Source organism: Euwallacea similis, chromosome 29, assembly GCF_039881205.1.
Source record: "Euwallacea similis isolate ESF13 chromosome 29, ESF131.1, whole genome shotgun sequence".
Lineage (NCBI taxonomy): Eukaryota > Metazoa > Arthropoda > Insecta > Coleoptera > Curculionidae > Euwallacea > Euwallacea similis.
In genome coordinates, this window is record NC_089637.1 from 833,736 (window position 1) to 852,218 (window position 18,483).

General features: G+C 34.1%; 2 protein-coding genes across 6 annotated transcripts in view; one reads left to right on the top strand and one right to left on the bottom strand.

The window, feature by feature from the left end:
• The window catches only part of s-cup (stanley-cup), a 58,720-nt gene extending 45,350 nt beyond the window's left edge, over window positions 1-13,370 (top strand). For both annotated transcript variants that reach the window (XM_066403450.1, XM_066403449.1), the window contains exons 3-5: window positions 3,784-3,915; window positions 6,554-6,704; window positions 12,956-13,370. In XM_066403450.1, coding sequence (XP_066259547.1) covers window positions 3,797-3,915; window positions 6,554-6,704; window positions 12,956-13,147 — 462 coding nt within the window. In that variant the 5' untranslated portion in view covers window positions 3,784-3,796 and the 3' untranslated portion in view covers window positions 13,148-13,370. The remainder of the gene's footprint in view (window positions 1-3,783; window positions 3,916-6,553; window positions 6,705-12,955) is intronic.
• Window positions 1-18,483, bottom strand: part of fdl (fused lobes) — a 91,776-nt gene that overhangs the window by 38,846 nt on the left and 34,447 nt on the right. Inside the window, exon 1 of one of the 4 annotated variants that reach the window (XM_066403430.1) lies at window positions 17,754-17,774. The exons of the other annotated variants lie outside the window; for them this stretch is intronic. The gene's annotated coding sequence lies outside the window, so the exon portion shown is untranslated. Of the gene's footprint in view, window positions 1-17,753; window positions 17,775-18,483 lie in introns of those variants that run through there. 4 annotated transcript variants of the gene reach the window in all.

The window sequence follows — 18,483 nt, forward strand, 5'->3', positions numbered from 1 at the left end:
AGCTACACAAATAAAAATATTTTTTACATACGATCTTTAATGTCAGCTATTTAGAGACACCACTCCCGTGGCCCATCAGCCTTTATTTTTAACGATAAATGCAATAGCCGAAGGAAAGTGGAAACAATTTGAGAAGATTAAAACCTATGAAGACTTTATGCCTCGTTCTTGCTCTGTGCTCGCGTTTAATTAACCACCAAAGACCGGTTTCGAGTTTCGGCCTTATTAGATTTCATCAGGTCGGTTCATCTCGGCCTCGAATCAATTAAACGCAGGCAGAAATTGGAAATGCCAACGGCAAGTATGTTGGGCCTGTAGAAAAAAAACCTACCATTGCCATCTGCTGGTCCTGCGGCCCTGTGCACAATGTCCTGCTCCTTACGTTTGAAGATTCAGTCGAGTTGCAGTAAATAGGAGTCGGCAGATGGCGCTGATAAAACAATTTCCTGCACGTCTAACACACTTGCCTCTGCCGACTTCTGCCTGCGTTTACTTGACTTAAATCGAACTCAACTTACGACATCTAATAGGGCTGAAGCCGGCCCAAAAGGTGTTTCAGATAATTAATCACGGAGCTAGTATGAGGAGGCATAAAGTAATAATAGGCCTGAATCTTTAACATGTCAGATGTTTAGGGACCCTTATTGCGTGTCATTTTTTATTTTTGAAAATGAAAAGTAGAATAAATTTTACTTTTCATCTCAATCTATTATGCCTTTATGGTCCATTCTAACTTTATGTTCTGAGTTCAATTAATCCCTGAAGCACCTCGACAACTGGTTTCGAGTTTCGGTCCTATTAGATCTTTTCATCTCGGTCGGAGCCAATTAAACGCGAGCAAAAATCGTCAATGTAAATAGCAAGTGTGTTGAGCCTCTAGAAAAAAGGTTTATCAACGCCATCTGTCTCCTCTGTGCTTTACAATATCCTGCTCTTTACACTCGAAGGGTTAGTCGAGCTCCAGGAAAAAGGACACGGCAGATGGTGTGGGCAGGACACTTTCCTGCTCGCTCAACATACTTGACTGATTTCTGTCTGTGTTTACTCGACTCCAGACGAACTCAACGAACAAGATCTAATGGGACTGAAACTATCTAAATTTAAAGTATTTTGAAAAAAAAACATCGTAATAGGCTTAAATCACTTCAGAATTTTTGCGCTTATCTTTATTGCTCTTAGATATAGTCCGGCCCTGCGTATAAGGCTCAGCCATTTATACTCGAAAATTTAGTTGGTTACAATAGGTGTTGCATATAGTGTTTTACAAAATGGGCAAAGAAATTCTATTCTATTCTGTTCTTTGTTCAGCACAATTTCGCAGGGTAATAAAAAGAAAATTTACATTATTCAAGGAATAATTTTCACACTATTAATAATAACCATAGAAATAATTATTTAAATGCCTTAACTGCAAATTAAATTGGATTATGTTTGAAAACAGGTCCGTATTCAAAAAAATACTGGTAGTATTCAGACTTCAACAATTATTATTATGAAAAGTAACACGTTTCTCTTATAACTAATTAAAGCTAGCATAGAACATAAATATTGTATCAAATTCCAATAGATGCATTAGATGCACAGATATTTATGTTATTAATTAAATCGGTAAATGTTTGATTAGTATTAAAAAAAGTGTCCATTCCAAAACTGACAATGATTCCTTACAGCAGAGAAAATTTTGCCAATAAATCCATTTCAACTTTTTTAAATGAAAAAGTAGCGAAGCTAATTAAGCAAAAATAATTAAGTTCAGAGAATAAAATATTGCATAAAAAGATTAGGGACTGATTATAATAAAGGCGCTTCATAATTCATAATTTAAAGGTTGAAAACATAAAAATATACACTTCTATGTAAAGGGTCGAAAGTTCGAAAAGTTGCTTTCATTAATTAGCAATGCCCTAAAAACTTTTCGAGCAAGTCAGTTTGAACTAGTTACCTTTCCCGGATAATGGAAAATCAATTTTAGGATAAAACAAGAAGGAAATAATCTAAATCTAGATCCTTAAAATTTTGAAACTGACATTTGCTTACTTATATTAAGAATTTCGCTGATATCAAATCTTACCAAGAAGTTCTAAATTTAAATAATCAAATTAAAGCAGTACCTTCAACGTTAATAGCAGATCACAAAATTAAACCAAAAAAGATATGAAATTCTTAGGAGTAACAATCGACGAAATACTAAAATTTATTATTATATAGGGTGTTTCAGGTTTTAATATACAAACTTTAATCGTATATTTTACGTTCGAAAATAATCCTTGATTGCTAGATAAATTATATTTCAGAAACGGTTCGTTTAGGAAATACAGGGTGTTGAATTCTAATGTCAAACTGACAATAATCAGATTTGCACTCTCAACTCTTTAGAGCCAAAACAGTGCGTTCTATCAAAATGAGGTAAAAATAATTTAATTTAATATTAATTTGAATAGTATTTTTAAGTTTTATGAGATGAGCACAAATTAAAGATTTCACACAATAAGTTAGTCATATTTTACTCGAAAATGAAACGTCATAGGAAAAAAACTCAAAACACTTTTTTTTCAGAATTGAATGAGGAATCAAAAGTAAATTTTATTTTTCCAAAACGCAGTGGCGTACCATTTTTTCTTTAAAAATAGCCAGTGACGTGCCGCTACGCGCGCTACTGGTAAAACTAAAAAACCATTTTGAGTTGCAAAATATGCATCTTCCATAGCTAGGGCCACCCCTAAAATTTTATTGAAATAGCTCAAAGGATTATGCAAAACAATAGTGTTTTAGGATTATTTTAATTAAACTTCAACACCCCGTATTTCATAAACCAATCGTTTCTGGAATATAGTTTATCTGGCAAACTGGGGTTATTTTCAAACATAGAACACACGATTAAAGTTTGTGTATTGAAACCTGAAACACTCTGTAAACACGTTCGAAGTGTGAGAATAGGAGTCTCTAAGCGGAAAAAATATTTTCTATTGCTAACGTGTAGAGATAAAAGGATCGATGCAAAAACTGCACCAAAAATATAGAAGTCCATCTGCAGACCTCTGTTAGACCATGCACAGATGCTGAGAGCGAACATGACGGAAAAAATAAACAATAGACATAAACAACAGAACATATTGCACTGAGACTAATTACAAAGAAATAAGGCTCCCAACCGATTACTATGAAAAGACACACACATGACTGACTGAAAGACTGCAACAAATTCAGGCAGATGGAAAGACAATCATCACAACTGGACCATTCTAAACCCTCTTTGTCTTACAAGACAAACAGAACAATCCCGCTTCGTTTTCCCTGCAACCACTCTATTGGAGCATTTCCAAATGCATTTTTTTCTTTTCTTTGCATTTTATGAATGATTATTTATGTATAGATGTAAGTGTTTTTATCACAAGGGCAGAAAGACCCGAACAGTTTCTGGAAATGAGGATTGTGTATATAAGAATTTCGTTGGAACAGTCTAATAAAAACAAATTATGCTAGCGCCTCAATAAATATTTCATATTCCGTTTCAGCCTTTCGAATGTGTTCATCCTATGTGATTATTGTTCCACGTTTTATACGCCTAAGTACATTAACATTTAATCGATGTTAATATGGAATCGATGCTTGCGGTAGCAACAAAATAGAAATAGTGTGATGGGGATTAAATTGCCACTTAGGGTTATTGAAAGTTCGCCCACGATTTTTGATGAGTTCCTCTACATTACGTACAATCAATAGAACCTTTTTACATACTCGCACATTTCAGTGTATCAAACGGCCGTTTTTGTCGAATTTCAGGTGTAAGATCTACATGAAGAAGTTCGCAATATCATCCCGAAGCAATGAGGACAATTTAAATCAAACCCACATGAACCCCCCACCTGGGTCTCCCCCCGCCCCGGTGCATGGGGTAAACATTATTTTGGGAGGGTAAGTTTGACACCAGACTTGGAGCGTTGGTTCAATTAAGCTGGGTAGTGTTCTGACCTTTCCGAAACAAAATGTAATTTTCATCTATCCGTAACACCAGCAAAGCAGGCCTGGATACAATTATGCGCTATTATGCATATACGAAATTCACTTTGTGCTCTAAATTTGCTTTTGCAGCTCAACTGAAAGAAGGAATAGGTCAGAAGTTGGAAGTGGAGTTTATTTTGCATTCTTGCGATCCTTTCATTTTTTCAACGAATTTAAGTGGTTTCCTTACAGATGCAAAAATTAATACAGAGCAAATCGTAATTAGTAGACCAAACTTTAGAAGTGGATTCTGTATTTGAAAATAGAGTTATTTCGTTATTGAAACTACAGCCCGGAAATGCCTCGTTATGAAAATACAAGGTGTTAAAGATTCATTTAAAAAACTCAAATTTATTAATATCTCTAAAAATAATTGAAATATTTAGATGATATTTTGCACTTTTTAACAAACTATGACGATTTTTTTAATGTGTAATCAATCATTTTAGTTTTACCAGTGGCGTGCGTATGAGTACGTCTTAACAGAATTTTATCGAAAAAAATGGTACGCCGTAGGTTTTTTTCAACACAAAAATTATTTTTAGAGTTCCTATTTAATTTAAAAGAAAAACGCTCTCTTGATATTTTTTTGTCAAACGCACAGTTTTCGAGTGAAAAACTAAAAACTATAGTATACCTGCATTTTGCTAATTTATTTCACAAATATCACAGTAGGTTTATAGCAATTCTATGGCAACAGATTGTCAATTAAACTTCAACCTTCAACAACAAATAAACAACTTCAAAGAACAAATAATAAATTGAACACTAAAGTAAATGTTCAAAATGCTCACCTTCTATCTTAATACGCATTCAGCACCGTCGTGTTAATAACGCAGATAATTGTTGAACATTATAGTTCACACGAATCTGATTTGCTGCTGCTATCAATTCGTCCCTAGTATTGACTTCTTCACGATAGACTGATTGTTTCAAAAATCCTCATAAAAAGAAGTCCAGTGGATTCAAATCAGGATTTATTGCCGGCCACCTTACAGAACCAACACGGCCAATCCATTTATCATTAAAGTGATTATTTAACTAGTCGGTAACTACTCTGCCACTGTGAGGAGCTGCACCATCTTTTTGAAAAAACATCTGTCTTCTGATCTTTAATGGGAAATTTTCAAGTAAAACAAATAACCGATTTTCGAGAAAATTTCGATAAGTATTCGTATTAATACAGTTTTGTTGCAACTCGAGTATTGAACCGTTGTAGATTCTGCCCCAAATGTTTATTGAGAACCGTTGCTGGAATATTCTGTTTCTCGTTATGTTATTATTGTTTAATGAATAATAATGGTAATTTTGAAAAGTTGTAATTTCATCTTTAGTAAAAATGGGTTCGTCGATCCATAAAATTGGCGAAGTAAAAGTTGGATCGGTATCAGTCCTTTGAAGAAACCACTGACAAAAAACTAACTGTTTTTTATTATCTCCAGGATGAAGGATTGCACAGCTTTGTAATGGTAAGGATGTAATTGTTCCCTACGTAGAGTTTGCGTGACAAAACTTTGGGATAATCTTAATTGCAGGGCAATTTGACGAGTACTACAAGTAGGATTGTCTAAAATTGATTCGACTACGGAAACCTCGTCCTGGATTGCATTTTTTCTATATGTATGGTGCTCCAGCTCTTTGGGTCCATGGAAGACCAATTTCACAGCCTTTGGAAGGTTCTACTAAATACTTGACAGCTCGGAATTCTTCTTTCAGGAAATCTTCTCTGATATTCCCTTCTAGCTGCTTGGGTATTTCCATTGCAAAGTCCATACACGAAAACTATGTCTCTAGTTTCTCTTGGAGTAAAGTTAACCATACTTATAAATTTATTATTATCTATTTTATTATCTATTTATTATTATTACTATTCTATTATTTCTTAAATTAAATTCATAAAACACCAAACAGAAACTTTTAAAAAGCAACGTAGTTCGTAGTAACAAATATTAATTTAGAAAATTACCAATTATCTAATTTTTAATATTAACAGTTTGTTGCCACAGAGTTGGTATAACTTTACCATTATATTTGAAAAATAAATTAGCGAAATGCTGGTATACTATAGTTTTTATTTTTTTGCTCGAAAACTGTGCGTTTGACAAAAAACTATGAAGAGAGCGTTTTTTTTTTAATTAAAAGAGAACTCTAAAAATAAATTGTTGTGTTGAAAAAAACCAATGATGTACTATTTTTTTCGATAAAATTCTGCTTAGATGTACCCGTACGTACGCCACTGGTAAAACTAAAATGATTGGTTATACATTAAAAAAATCGTCATAGTCAACTGTTAAAAAGTGCAAAATGTCATTTAAATATCTCAATTATTTTTGGAGATACTATATTAATACATTTGAATTTTTTAAATGAATTTTTAACACCTTGAATTTTCATAGTGGGGCATTTCCAGACTATGGTTTCAATAACGAACAAACACTATTTTCGGATAAAGAATCAACTTCTGAAGTTTGGTCCACTAATTATGACTCACTCTGTATTTAGAATTATCGTTGATTTTTTCTGAAAGATGTTATTGGTTCCCAATTTTTAGGGCCATGCTGAGTGGAATCATTCTAGCAATATTCATCCTCTGCTACTGCTGTCATAAAACAAATAGGAAGGCCAGTCCGAGTCTGTCGTCCATGATTTGGAGAGATCCAGGACTGTCTTTGCAAATTTACACTGTAGAAGCCGCACAAAGTGTAAGTAAAAAAAATAAATTTTTATTTAAAGTGCACATTAGATTATTGAATTTTTTCTATACGACTTATAAATTTCCTTTTGGTACGTCCGAGCTTAAAGTATAATTTCTGATCGTTTTAACTTCTAGCTGCGGACGTAATAATTGAGATTTACGTCCTTGATACAAAAACAACTATTATCACACTGAAAATTGCGGCAATTATATACAGAGTGGTATATTGTGCATTATAGTGACCAAAAAATTAAAATTAACACAGCGAATCTAAATTGAACTGCTTTATATTCAATTTTGCCTTAAGGCGGCAATTTTCATGTTCACTGCGCGTATTAGCCCATGTTTAGTAATACATTTAAGGGAGTTATTGCGATTAATATAGGGCCGGAATCTAATAATTCATGACGATTCGAAGAATTACGATTCCAAATTCCCTTTGTAAACATATCGATTCAGTTTCATAATTCTTGGTTTATTGTGCTATGATTTATTCAGCGGGGGAATGTACTTTACTCCCTAGAGACTAATCGTAAATGGGTCAGGTCAAAGAAATCTGCATATTTCAGACTGGACTTTGGTGTTAAACTAGAGTTTTATAAAAAGTCTTTATTTACTTTCTTCTTGCCAACAAAAAACTTTTCTCTAGTACTGTTTTGTAAAATTGCTCTTGAGCTTCCCCAATCGGAAAACGAGGATATTCGCAATTTGCAGAGAGCAGGTATCTACACAAGATTCATGTACCTACATAAGGGCAATACTTTGAATAAGGATTTTACGAAAATTTCCCTTCTCAAAAAATAGATTTCTAAAGCTATGAGAAATACGCCTAATGTTAATAGAACTTCCCCAGAAATTTAGTCTAATCAAAGTTGTACGAAACGGGATAGATTTGAATCATTAAGGCTGCAAATCAGATAAAATGTTTACAAGAAAATCTATGAAAATCAGGTGCCAAAACGATTTATGGAAGGATGAAGAAGAATAGTTACACGGATGAATAAAAAATTTCTTATATATGAGATATCCTTTTCAAAGTCAAACGCCGATGCCTTGAACACATGGTAAGAGGGCCGAAAGGGAATGAAGAATACTAACCATAAAATTTAAGAGAATAGGAGGACCTTAAGTCCCTTTCCATTATGCATTTACGAGATATTGACGTTCTCAAAGAATCATCTTACCTTTATCTCAAATTATTAGATCTCAAAATTCATCGATATCACCGAACACTGCCAAGGTATTCGATGAGTTGCCTGAAATCATTCTTCCTGCGATGACCCTGCCCACAACTTTTGGGAGCAATAATTTCACGTAATGGAGCTATAATAGTATTCAAAATCATATCTTGAACCTGATAGTTACTTTCGTAAACCTCTCTATGAGGCATCTCGCGTTTTCACTAAATAAAATTGTCATTGTCGATTAACTCTTAAGGTTTCCATAGTTCGGCATCTCAAATAGTTGCGGAAACTACCAGCGTGACATATTTTCAATGGTCATTTTCCTTTGACCAATAGCTACACCTTTTTTGTTTTACATCATTGAATATTAACATACTGCAATACGAAAACGAAGCATTTTCGAACTCCTAACTAACTTAACTTTCCTGAGCTTTTGTCACTTTCACTCTGAGTCATTCTGTTTAGTTAGAGCCAGGATCTTGAATGTAGCAGGATATAGAGAGTTGGTTAAATGAAAAATCTTGTGCCACTTAAAGGTCAATAAATAGATGTGTTGGGACGCCTACGCGACCCTCCTCCACTGTGACCTTATAAAAACGGGCTCATGGCTCCCTCCTTTTTCTTCCTTATCACCTCATTTGCGCTCAAATGTGGGAGTACCCATTGCTATAGACCATACTCTTTTGCCACTTTCAATATGGCGTTGTAAAAGTCTTTTATTGAAATTTGTGTGTACGCTTGTTGGTATCTAGTGAAAACTAGGCTAACCTAATATTATTTGATCTCCATCCCCAAATATGATACGACCTGCCTAAGGCCCCATACGTAATGTAATTTGTATACCCAAAGATGGTAGCGCTTTCCTCTGCCGGGTGTTTACCTACCCCATTCAGAAATATGGGATACGATATTAATTTTGGAGTTATACAGGGCGTCCCAGAAACATTAGCACAAATAAGTATAAAATCTGTCCAACGGAAAAATGCAGTTTGTTTGTCAGGGCCGTACTCTAATTTAAGTCGTTAAAAATTAATTAAAGTTTTATTTATATTATGTATGTATATTATGTATAATTTGCAGTGCGATAATGCTCATAATACTAAGTTATTTACAAGTAAGGATACAATAGGCCTATAACAAAATTAAATAAGTGAATTTATTAATAATTTAAAAAAATAAGCGCCTTTACAAACTTTCATGTTCTGAACTGCTGCTATCATCATTGAGATTGATACCGAGTCGTTCTACTGTTGTTTCAATTATACTATCCAAGTCTCACATTTTTTCCTCTTTTTCTTACACATGCTGGACGCATCTCCGTTATTTTTCATTTGTTATTTGACTCACTGCTTCTTTTAAAACCTCTCTACCATCACTTATTTTAAATGTAACATTTTTTTATGTCGGAGTAAATAAGTTCAATGGGACTAAATTCGCAATGATATGGTGGAACAGTCATATTGCGACATTTTGCCATTTCATCAATAATATACTTAGTAAATTTTTTCTTATCTTATTTAACAGTAGATTATAATTCAACTTTTAACATCGCTTCTTCAAAAGCTATTTCTTGGGAGCGTAACCATTTTTGAATATCTGCTTTCTTCATTGCAGAGGAAGGAATTTTCTCAACTCATCTCGAGTGATATGGTGCATTATCCATCACAATCACAGAGTTCGAGGCAGCACATTTGAAAACTAGTTTTCGAATGATGGTTCATTCATTTCTTCATGGTAATCGCCAGTTTTCTTTGACTGAAACACCCAAAGGCTATCAGACACACAATCTTCTTCTCTACCAATGTGGCAAATAATGAGCCTTTGTCCTTTGCTTAATGGATTTTTTTAAACCAGTTGACAGTCCGCTTAGAAAGGCCTGTCTGGACGAACTAATCAACTCGTCCACCAACATTTTTGGGTGTATGTGTCCAACATTTACCCAAGTTTCATTCAAGTAATATATCTTCTTACTTCCACGTCTGTAACATCTAATTTGCTTGAAGAAGTCTCTGAGTCAAATAACTATTTTATCTTTGTCCATCAGCATACTATTTCTACCACGCTTTTTGAATTTAAAATTTAATGCCTTCAACAACAAATGGAGTGATGACCTTTTAAATGTTGGCAGATCATCATCATCATTGACTTCTTTCAGAACCTTATTGATGGTAGGGGGTTTCCTTACGGACGAAAAATTGGTGCACTTTTCTTCGTATTGCACTCCTATCAAAATCATAAACTGACTCAATAATGGGTGGTTTCTTCAGCTTTTTCCGTGGTTAATGGAAAATGTGAAATTTTTTCTATTCATTGCAAACTTCGCAAATACTACGCTTGCAAACCCCAGATGTTCCAGCCACTTGAAGCACCACTTCGTCTATAATCAGTTGAAGATGTTCACTCAGGCTGTTGGTATAAATATTCAATATGACATTCTTCATTTCCACAGTTAAATATGATCTTTTTGACCTCTTCTTCAATGGAGAATCAATTTGTATACTTGGAATTTTTGAGGGAGCTTCCTCATCTGCAGTATCGGTTGAGGACATCTTCGGATGGTCACTTTTTCTGAGACAGAGACAGTCAGTGCCAGAGACATTTTTGATCAATTCCGATCCTGCAAACAATTTGTAACCAAAGAAATACGCTACCGTGGGTCACATGATGTTTACATTTTCTGCATCTTTCCGCTGGATAGGGTATAATATGCTAGCGGATAAAAGAATAAAGGGATTTAACTATTATAAATATGCGTTATAATAAATAATAAATCTCATGATTTCTGTTTCAGAGACTTATCAATTACTTATATTACTGACCCAAAACGGTACATTTTTGAACTCCCAATTGGGCAACTTTGCCCCGATATAACCGACCTCGTAGATTTTATGGTTACAAAGATCCTCTTGGTTGAGTTCTGGAAACGGACACTCTGTATAAACGGATTTCTATAAACGGACCCCGGAGAATATTTCCAATAATAGTATCCTAAGTGACCACGAAAGCCTTCATCCTATACAGGGTGTCCCTGAACTAGTTAGTCACACTTCAGGAGGTGGTTCTACATATCATACAGTCCCGATTTAACACCTCTCGACTTTTACATTTGGGTACTGTAAAAACACTTCTGTGTAAAGATAATGTGGATACAGTTGAAGAACTTGGACAAAGAATACGTGCAGGTTGTGTCCATATATAATAGGTGAAAGGAGAGGAGAGATCGGTCGCGCATTTCGGACCATTTTTCGGAGGTGTAGGTTATGTTTGCACCAACAAGGAGGGCATTTTAAACAATATTTATAACTTACAGTGTTTTGTTTAAAATATTTTTCAATTTTTGCAAATACAGTTTTTCTCTGTGCAAATGGTTTTAAATAATTAACTTTTTAAAACACTGTTTTAAAAGTAACGTAAACTCAAGAAACGGTACCACGGTAGAAAGATACATAATTGTAGATGTTTTTCATTGAGTGTGAAATGGTACAAGATTGGGAATTTTTTGGAGCAATGGACAGTAGAAAATTTAACAAAAAGAAAGAAATAAAAAAGTTTTACGATCAGGCCTCTGAAAAGTGAGCAAAGTGTAAATAAGATGAACTCACAATGGTTGTTTAAAATAGGAAACTTAAGGGGCTTTTCAACGGTACCTTTGGAATTTCTGTAGCGGCACTGCAAAGAAAAATACGGGGGTATTTAGTTTACAAAACACGATAAGGTCTCAGAAATCAAAAAATTAAATTTCCTCAAAATGGCCTGAGTTTTCCAAAATTTTCTACCATATATTTTTGGTAGCATTTGATACATAGAACCACCTCTTGAAGTTTGACCAAGTAGTTCGAGACACCCTGTATAGTATACGAGTAGATGGGTTATAAATAAAGAGCGGTTGTAAGGTGAAGGAAAGCTTATCACCAACGAAATTAACAAAGAGCTGAATCTAAAGTGCATGGGACCAGACAATTTCTATATCCATACGTTACTTCAAAATAGGATCTCAAGAAGGGAACCTCTAGAATGACTCTGGATGATTTGTGGAATGATATGATTTATTTCGGAAATAAATAATTTGGTGATAAGTGAGTTGCCAAACCTCAAATTTAGGCTGCTCCGGTAATCATTTTTTAGCACAAAAATTCAGGTAACCTGTTTGGAAAACTTCGATGTGAAAGGCTCTAATTTAAAGTACAACTTGTCAGCCCTACTCGCCTCTATAATTTTCTAGTCCCCATGGAAATGAACAGCATGTAAATAGCAATCATTTCCAGGACCTAGGTCAGGAACTTTGCCAAGGTCCTACTTATTACCTCAAAACTATTGTTCGGAAATTTATCCCTGGCCTATAAGGTATCGATTTTATTTTGAGTTTCGTGTAGGCAACCTATTCTCAAGTGAATATCTCTTGTCACGTCCGCCAGATCCACACAAAAGGTTAAAATAAACTACATTTCAGAGTAGGGTTTTTTTTCGAGGTTGAGTTCTTTTGTTGCAGTATAATGGCCAACTTGAGGATTTTATATTTGAAACGTCCCACTGTTTACTGTTCCCGATTTGGGGTAAAGGAATTTCCGTGTATCACTTTTATTTTCCTGGAATTATATTGAGTCCAGAATTGGAATCTCCAATAATGGGATATCGGGTTTAGGTGGGCGAAGACATACAAGAATGGCATAAAATTGCCTGCTAACGTATAAGCTTCGATGTTTTTGGCCTCTGAGAGGATATAAATGTCTGCATAATGGTAATTATCCTAAAATGTTTTATTACTGCCTTGATAAATTGCGTTTTTCAAGTTTCTATAGAAGTAGAAGCAGACGTCGCGTCAGTTCTTTCATGAATTTCCAAGTTTGAGGAATGTTAACGAGCAAAAACACGCCTTAGAATTTTATGGAGCAAAACCTTTGATGGGGAAAATTAAGCCGAGTTGAATTTAAAACGGAGGAATATTATTTTGTTATAACAATTACTTTTCCTTCGAATGGCTTTGATAAACTATCTTAAAGGCAACATTCTTTTCAGCAATTTCTAAAACTTTTGCGTTTTCTGATTCGCCCTTGAAATGAGTGATTTTTTTCAGAGACTTGTAGAAATGGAGGATTACGAAAGAGAGATTCCTAGATGTCCCACTCCAGGCCCCCCACCACCCTACGACTCTGTCATCGTTTCAGATAAGAAGACCGAAGCAAACTCCTCGGAGTTACCCTCTTATGAGGCAGCTTTGCGTAGTTTACGTTCATCATCTCCTGTTCATTGGAGTCAATATGCGTGACTCTATCAGTCATTTTGTAAAGTAGTGTGTGCAGTAAATAGGGGTTGTTTTGTATTGCAAATATATAGGGTTAAATCATAATGATAATTAAGAATAATGCTTTATCGAGGAAGGTCTGTTAGAGAAGTGCGTTCAAGGACTGTTAAAACTTTAAATTTTCATTAGTAATTAATATTATGTAAACATGCATTTAATGTAAATATTTGTATGGTGTAGCGTTAAACAATACGTATTAAATGCTTTAAGTATTTACCTTTCGTGTTGTTATTTAAATTTACACCTTGATTTTAGGACGAGCGCAATACATGCATCAACACGAAGAGTGGTTAAGATGTCAAATATCCAGAGTGATTCATTAACGATGGGATTACCGAAAACTACACGTCAAATAGTGACGATTGAAGAAAATATGCTTTATCCGAAAGTTGATAGTTTCGGATTTATACAGGGTATTGAAAGTTCAAATTTTAATTCATTTTTTGCCATTATTCTCAAAATATCTAGGGTGGAGACTTCAAAATTTGTAAAGTTAAGTTTTTGAGATGACCAATAAGATAAGTTTTGCAATTTCCGCGTTGCAAATAGAGAGCGCCACGGTCAATTAAAGTTAATAACTTTTTACCCTGTATGTCTAACATGAAATTTCACTCAAAATCTGGAAAAGCAATCATTTTTCCATTAATTATGTATTCTTGTTTCATTTCGATACCTCAACCCATTTTCAAAAAAAATCTATTTAATTTTTTTTATTTCATAATACGAGAAAGTAAAAGCAAAACAAACTAAATGTATTTTCATTTCCTAGAATACTCAATTCGTCACCTAAAAAATGTAGCTTTAAAAATTTTCAAATGTCTAACTTAGATATTTTCAGAATAACGGCAAAAAGATTAATTAAAATTTTAACTTCCAATACCCTGTATAAATCCGAAATAATCAACATTCGAATAAGGCATATTTTCTCCAAATGTCACCATTTTACGTGTAGTATCTCCAGCTTTCAGTTGTCTCCTTGTTAATGAATCAACTTGTAATCACTTTTAAAGAGCTGTACTTTCGAAATATATTCAGTAAATTTTTCTTAAGTTGATGAAAAGTCCCCAATAACCTTAAAAAAATTCGAACCACTCAATGTCAGAAGACCGACCACAGAACTCGAACTTTGAACCCGAAGTAGAAATCCGAACTCGAATCCCGACCACAGAACTCGAACTTTGAACCCGAAGTAGAAATCCGAACTCGAATCCCGAACTCCGAGGTCGGAACCCGAAGTCGAAACTCGAACTTCGAACTCAAGGATAAACTGGTGAGTGAAGAACAATCCAAGATAAGTTTAAGACTATACTAGTACATAAAATATTATAATATTATATATGGAAAATATAAGTAAAACTAAAAAGTTTTTCCGTTCCTCCTTCTTACCTTTTACAATATTCATTCATCAGGACACTGACTGGCAATTTCAAGGGACATCGATCTCTGGACTCGTTTTCTGAATAGTAAAATGAACAAAGGTTGTCACTCCCATATTGGGAGTTTTTGTTGTAATTTGTTAAATCCACCGTAACAACTAGTTTAACTAAAAAATTCCCATTATAGTTCCTTTTTAGTGGAAACCCCATTTTTAAGAGTCGATTTAAAGTAGTCAAGAGTTACTCTTTTTGAAAATAACGAATATTGATTGGTTCAATTATATTTGGTCTAAATTCCTAAACGATTCTCTAAAATAAATTTAGAACTTTGATCACGACTTCATCCACTTTTATATACGGTAAATACTTCTTTGAAATTTAAATACTAGAGAATTCCTGAAAGATTTCATAATATCAAACATCAAATAATCAAACCCTAAACGACTCTTAAGCTCTATTTTTTTCAAAGTTTACTAGGATTAATTTAACATCAGCTTTAGGGGTTTTAATGCAACATTTTGTTGATTATTGATGTTGTTTTGAAATAAACTATTGGCAAAATTATCTAAAAGGTCGTTATTTATAAATATGGTTTGAGTGTTTCACAGCTGAATTTATATATGGGACTTTAACCCAAAGTTTCAGTTTTTATTTTTTGGGATCGAGTAGCCGGAAAGTTTGTAGTATGACTTTAATGGAATTTTTATTAAAAATTTCTGACACAACCCAATAGGCAATCTCAGCTGAAAAACTCCAGCTGAACCACCTTCATAAATAATGACATATTAAATCATTTGACTAAGACTCACTTAAAAAAGAACAACGACATGCATTAAAATCCTCATGATTAATATTTAAAAAACACCCTGTAGAGAGGGACGTTTTAATTTACGGAATAATTCTCCATTCAGGTGGTTAACGAAGGACAATCAATACCCTTAAAACCCTCCAGTTTCACTCTAATTCCGTCTATAAAACCGCATACTGGCATGAAAATATCGAAAAGTAGTATGTGAAAATGTTGCTATTCGTTCATAGTGAGTTATCCAGAAAATAGTTATACTATAGTATATTGAGGAGAATATTTTTTATTCTGATGATACAAGGATAGTCTCAGACGTATCCGGCCTAGCACTTAAAGAAAGGAAAATTGGAAAATATTACATTATTTCTCAACACAATGTCCTTTGAGATTGTTATACTTTTTTCAGTGATGTTCCATGGTTTCTATATCCTGTTTATACTAAAAAGCTCCAAATGTTTCAAAATAGGCGTCAACCTCGTACTACACCTCTTCATTATTGGTACACATCCAGCCATATTTTTTAGTTTGGAAATAGAAAATAATCTAAGGGGGCTAAATCTGGCGAATAGGGTGGACAAAGAAAAGTTCGAAACCAAGTTGACTAATTTTGGTCATCGTGATGACGGAAGTGTGGAGTAATGCGTTGTCTTGATGAATTGAGACTTTCTTTTTCGCCAAATGCAGTCGCTTTTGTTTCATTTTTTCGCTCAAACGCTGAAATATTTTTTTATAATATTCTCCATTTATTCTTCTTTCTTTACAAAGATAGTCAATAAAAATTATCCCACGTGCATCCCAAAAAAGTGACTCCATCACCTTTCTCTTCGTCTCAGGTGTGAAATGATGGATCCATGTTTCATGTATGTTTATAAATTAACGCAAAAACTCGGTTTTATAGCTGCGAAACTTTGTCCTTGAAACATACTCACACTACTGTTTTTGTTTAATTGTGAGTAATTGTAGCACCCATCTTGCGCATAGCTTCCTCACATCCAATTTTCGATCAAAACGCGATATACAGTACAGGTTTGTGAATTTTCACCACAATTTTTGGAGTGATCACATCATTGGATCGACCACTGCAGAGTTCGTTTTAGAAGCTTAAACTCTGCCACCCAATATTTTACAGTTGTTAACGAAGGACCAGATTCCCCCAGAATGGAATTTAACTTCGCTTTGATGCTGGATGGACTAAGACCTTTCAAATGAAAGTATTGAATCAGGTGTCGATTTTTTCCATGAGCACGAAATCTCTAAAAGCATTCATTAAAAGTAGCTCCAAAACAAACACAGATCCACGTAGCACCCTCAAGCTTTAGACATTTTGACTTTTTCAGGTTAGGTCTTTGTAATAAACTCAAATTTTTAACAAAAAAATTGCCATCTATATGTTAGGTCGGGCACTTCTGGGACTATCCTCGTATGTGAGCCTACGCAAACGCTCATTCCGAAATGAAGTGCGTCAACATGAGCGAAGGAATGTTGAATGCCATAGAACATGAGTTAGCTATAGTTGAAATGGGAGAACTGAATAATCAGCAGTTAGTACTGTCAGGGCAGATGAAGGGTGACCACAAAGACGGGCTTTAAAGGTGAGTTAAAAGACGCAAAACAAACATCTCACAGAGCTTCACAATTAACGATATAACTCAAGGAAAAGTAAATCAATAGTCTTGGGCAGGTAGGAACAGTAGTCGAACATTTCAGGAGTTTCAAAATGTTCTCTGGCATGTCACACGATAGCTTTGTTTACTGGAATTTGAATTCATGCAGTTATGAGGTTACGTCAAAGCATACAATTTGTTATTACGGATTCCGGCTTCATGATGCGCATTTCGACAAGACTGCAAATCCATAATTAAATACTGAAGGTTTTAAAAGGGTGACGATTTTGTTAAATAAAAATTTTTCTCTCCTGAATTTACTTCCTTAATTTCTAGTGAAATTTTAGAATTCATTTATAAACGTGATTACACACATCAAAGCAAAACATTTAAAATTTTCAGGAGTTTTGATAATTTTTGTTGAAAATTGAAAACGTTTTTATGTTCTGACAATTTCGGATTCCCCAAAATTCGAAGAATATCTGAGGATTTTTCAAAAGTTTTTACTGAAAATAAGTAATGGACGAAAGAAACGAAATATTTTCTATTTATATCGAAATTACTACCAGAAACTGGAAAAAAAGTAGATGGCTTGCAATTTGGTGTAGTACAGATTCTGATGTAGACTTATGATTATTGTAGAGGCATGAATTCATTAAACGACATTGAGAGTTCAATTTTTAAAGAAAAAGTGTCTCGCTTTAGATACAATTTTATTCTATATTAATACAATATGTGAATAAACTATGCGAGTTATTGTTAGTTCTTGAGGAGTAACTTCTTACCTATTGTTGCCGCTGGCTGAAGAATCGTGTTAAGTAGAGCTGAAACGAAACAATTACCTTTATTAGCAGGAATTAGACCGATAAATATGTTTATATACAGATTATGATAAAGTTAATAAACCTACACTATTGTGTTCTGCATTAACAAACGCATATACTTGGTTTTTGGTTTTGCAACTTTCTTGCCTCAATTAAGTGCTTCGGATAGTGGATATATGTATGTATATATTTTTTTATTTTAAAACTTACTATAAGCGCCAAAAAGTAGTATGTTACGTCATATAATAGTTCTCTAAATTTCCAAAAAGTCCATATTTTCATATATTTTTAAGTGACAAAGTGGGAACTTGATTCCAGGTACACACTGTATATGAAAAAATTTCAATACCATATTTAATATAGTATAGTGTTAGCCTTAAACTTCGCCTTTAATACAGAGCATTGCAAAAAGTAGAGTAATCTGTTAACAACTGCGGATTCTTAAAAAAAATAATACAACTTTTATAACACCATTTTCATAGTTTTCATTTTGGAGCTACTCATACGATATACGCAGCGTCAAAATTGTAAGTTTCTAAAAGTATTTTTTATAAATCTGTTAAAATTTTAAACATTCTTAATATCTGTCAAATTGCGTGTTTATAGCGAATTCGGGCATTCAAAAAGTGCGCACTTGGTGCGGAAATTTCGCCGTCAGGAAGTACCTTGGAGGTACCCTTGGAGGTACCTG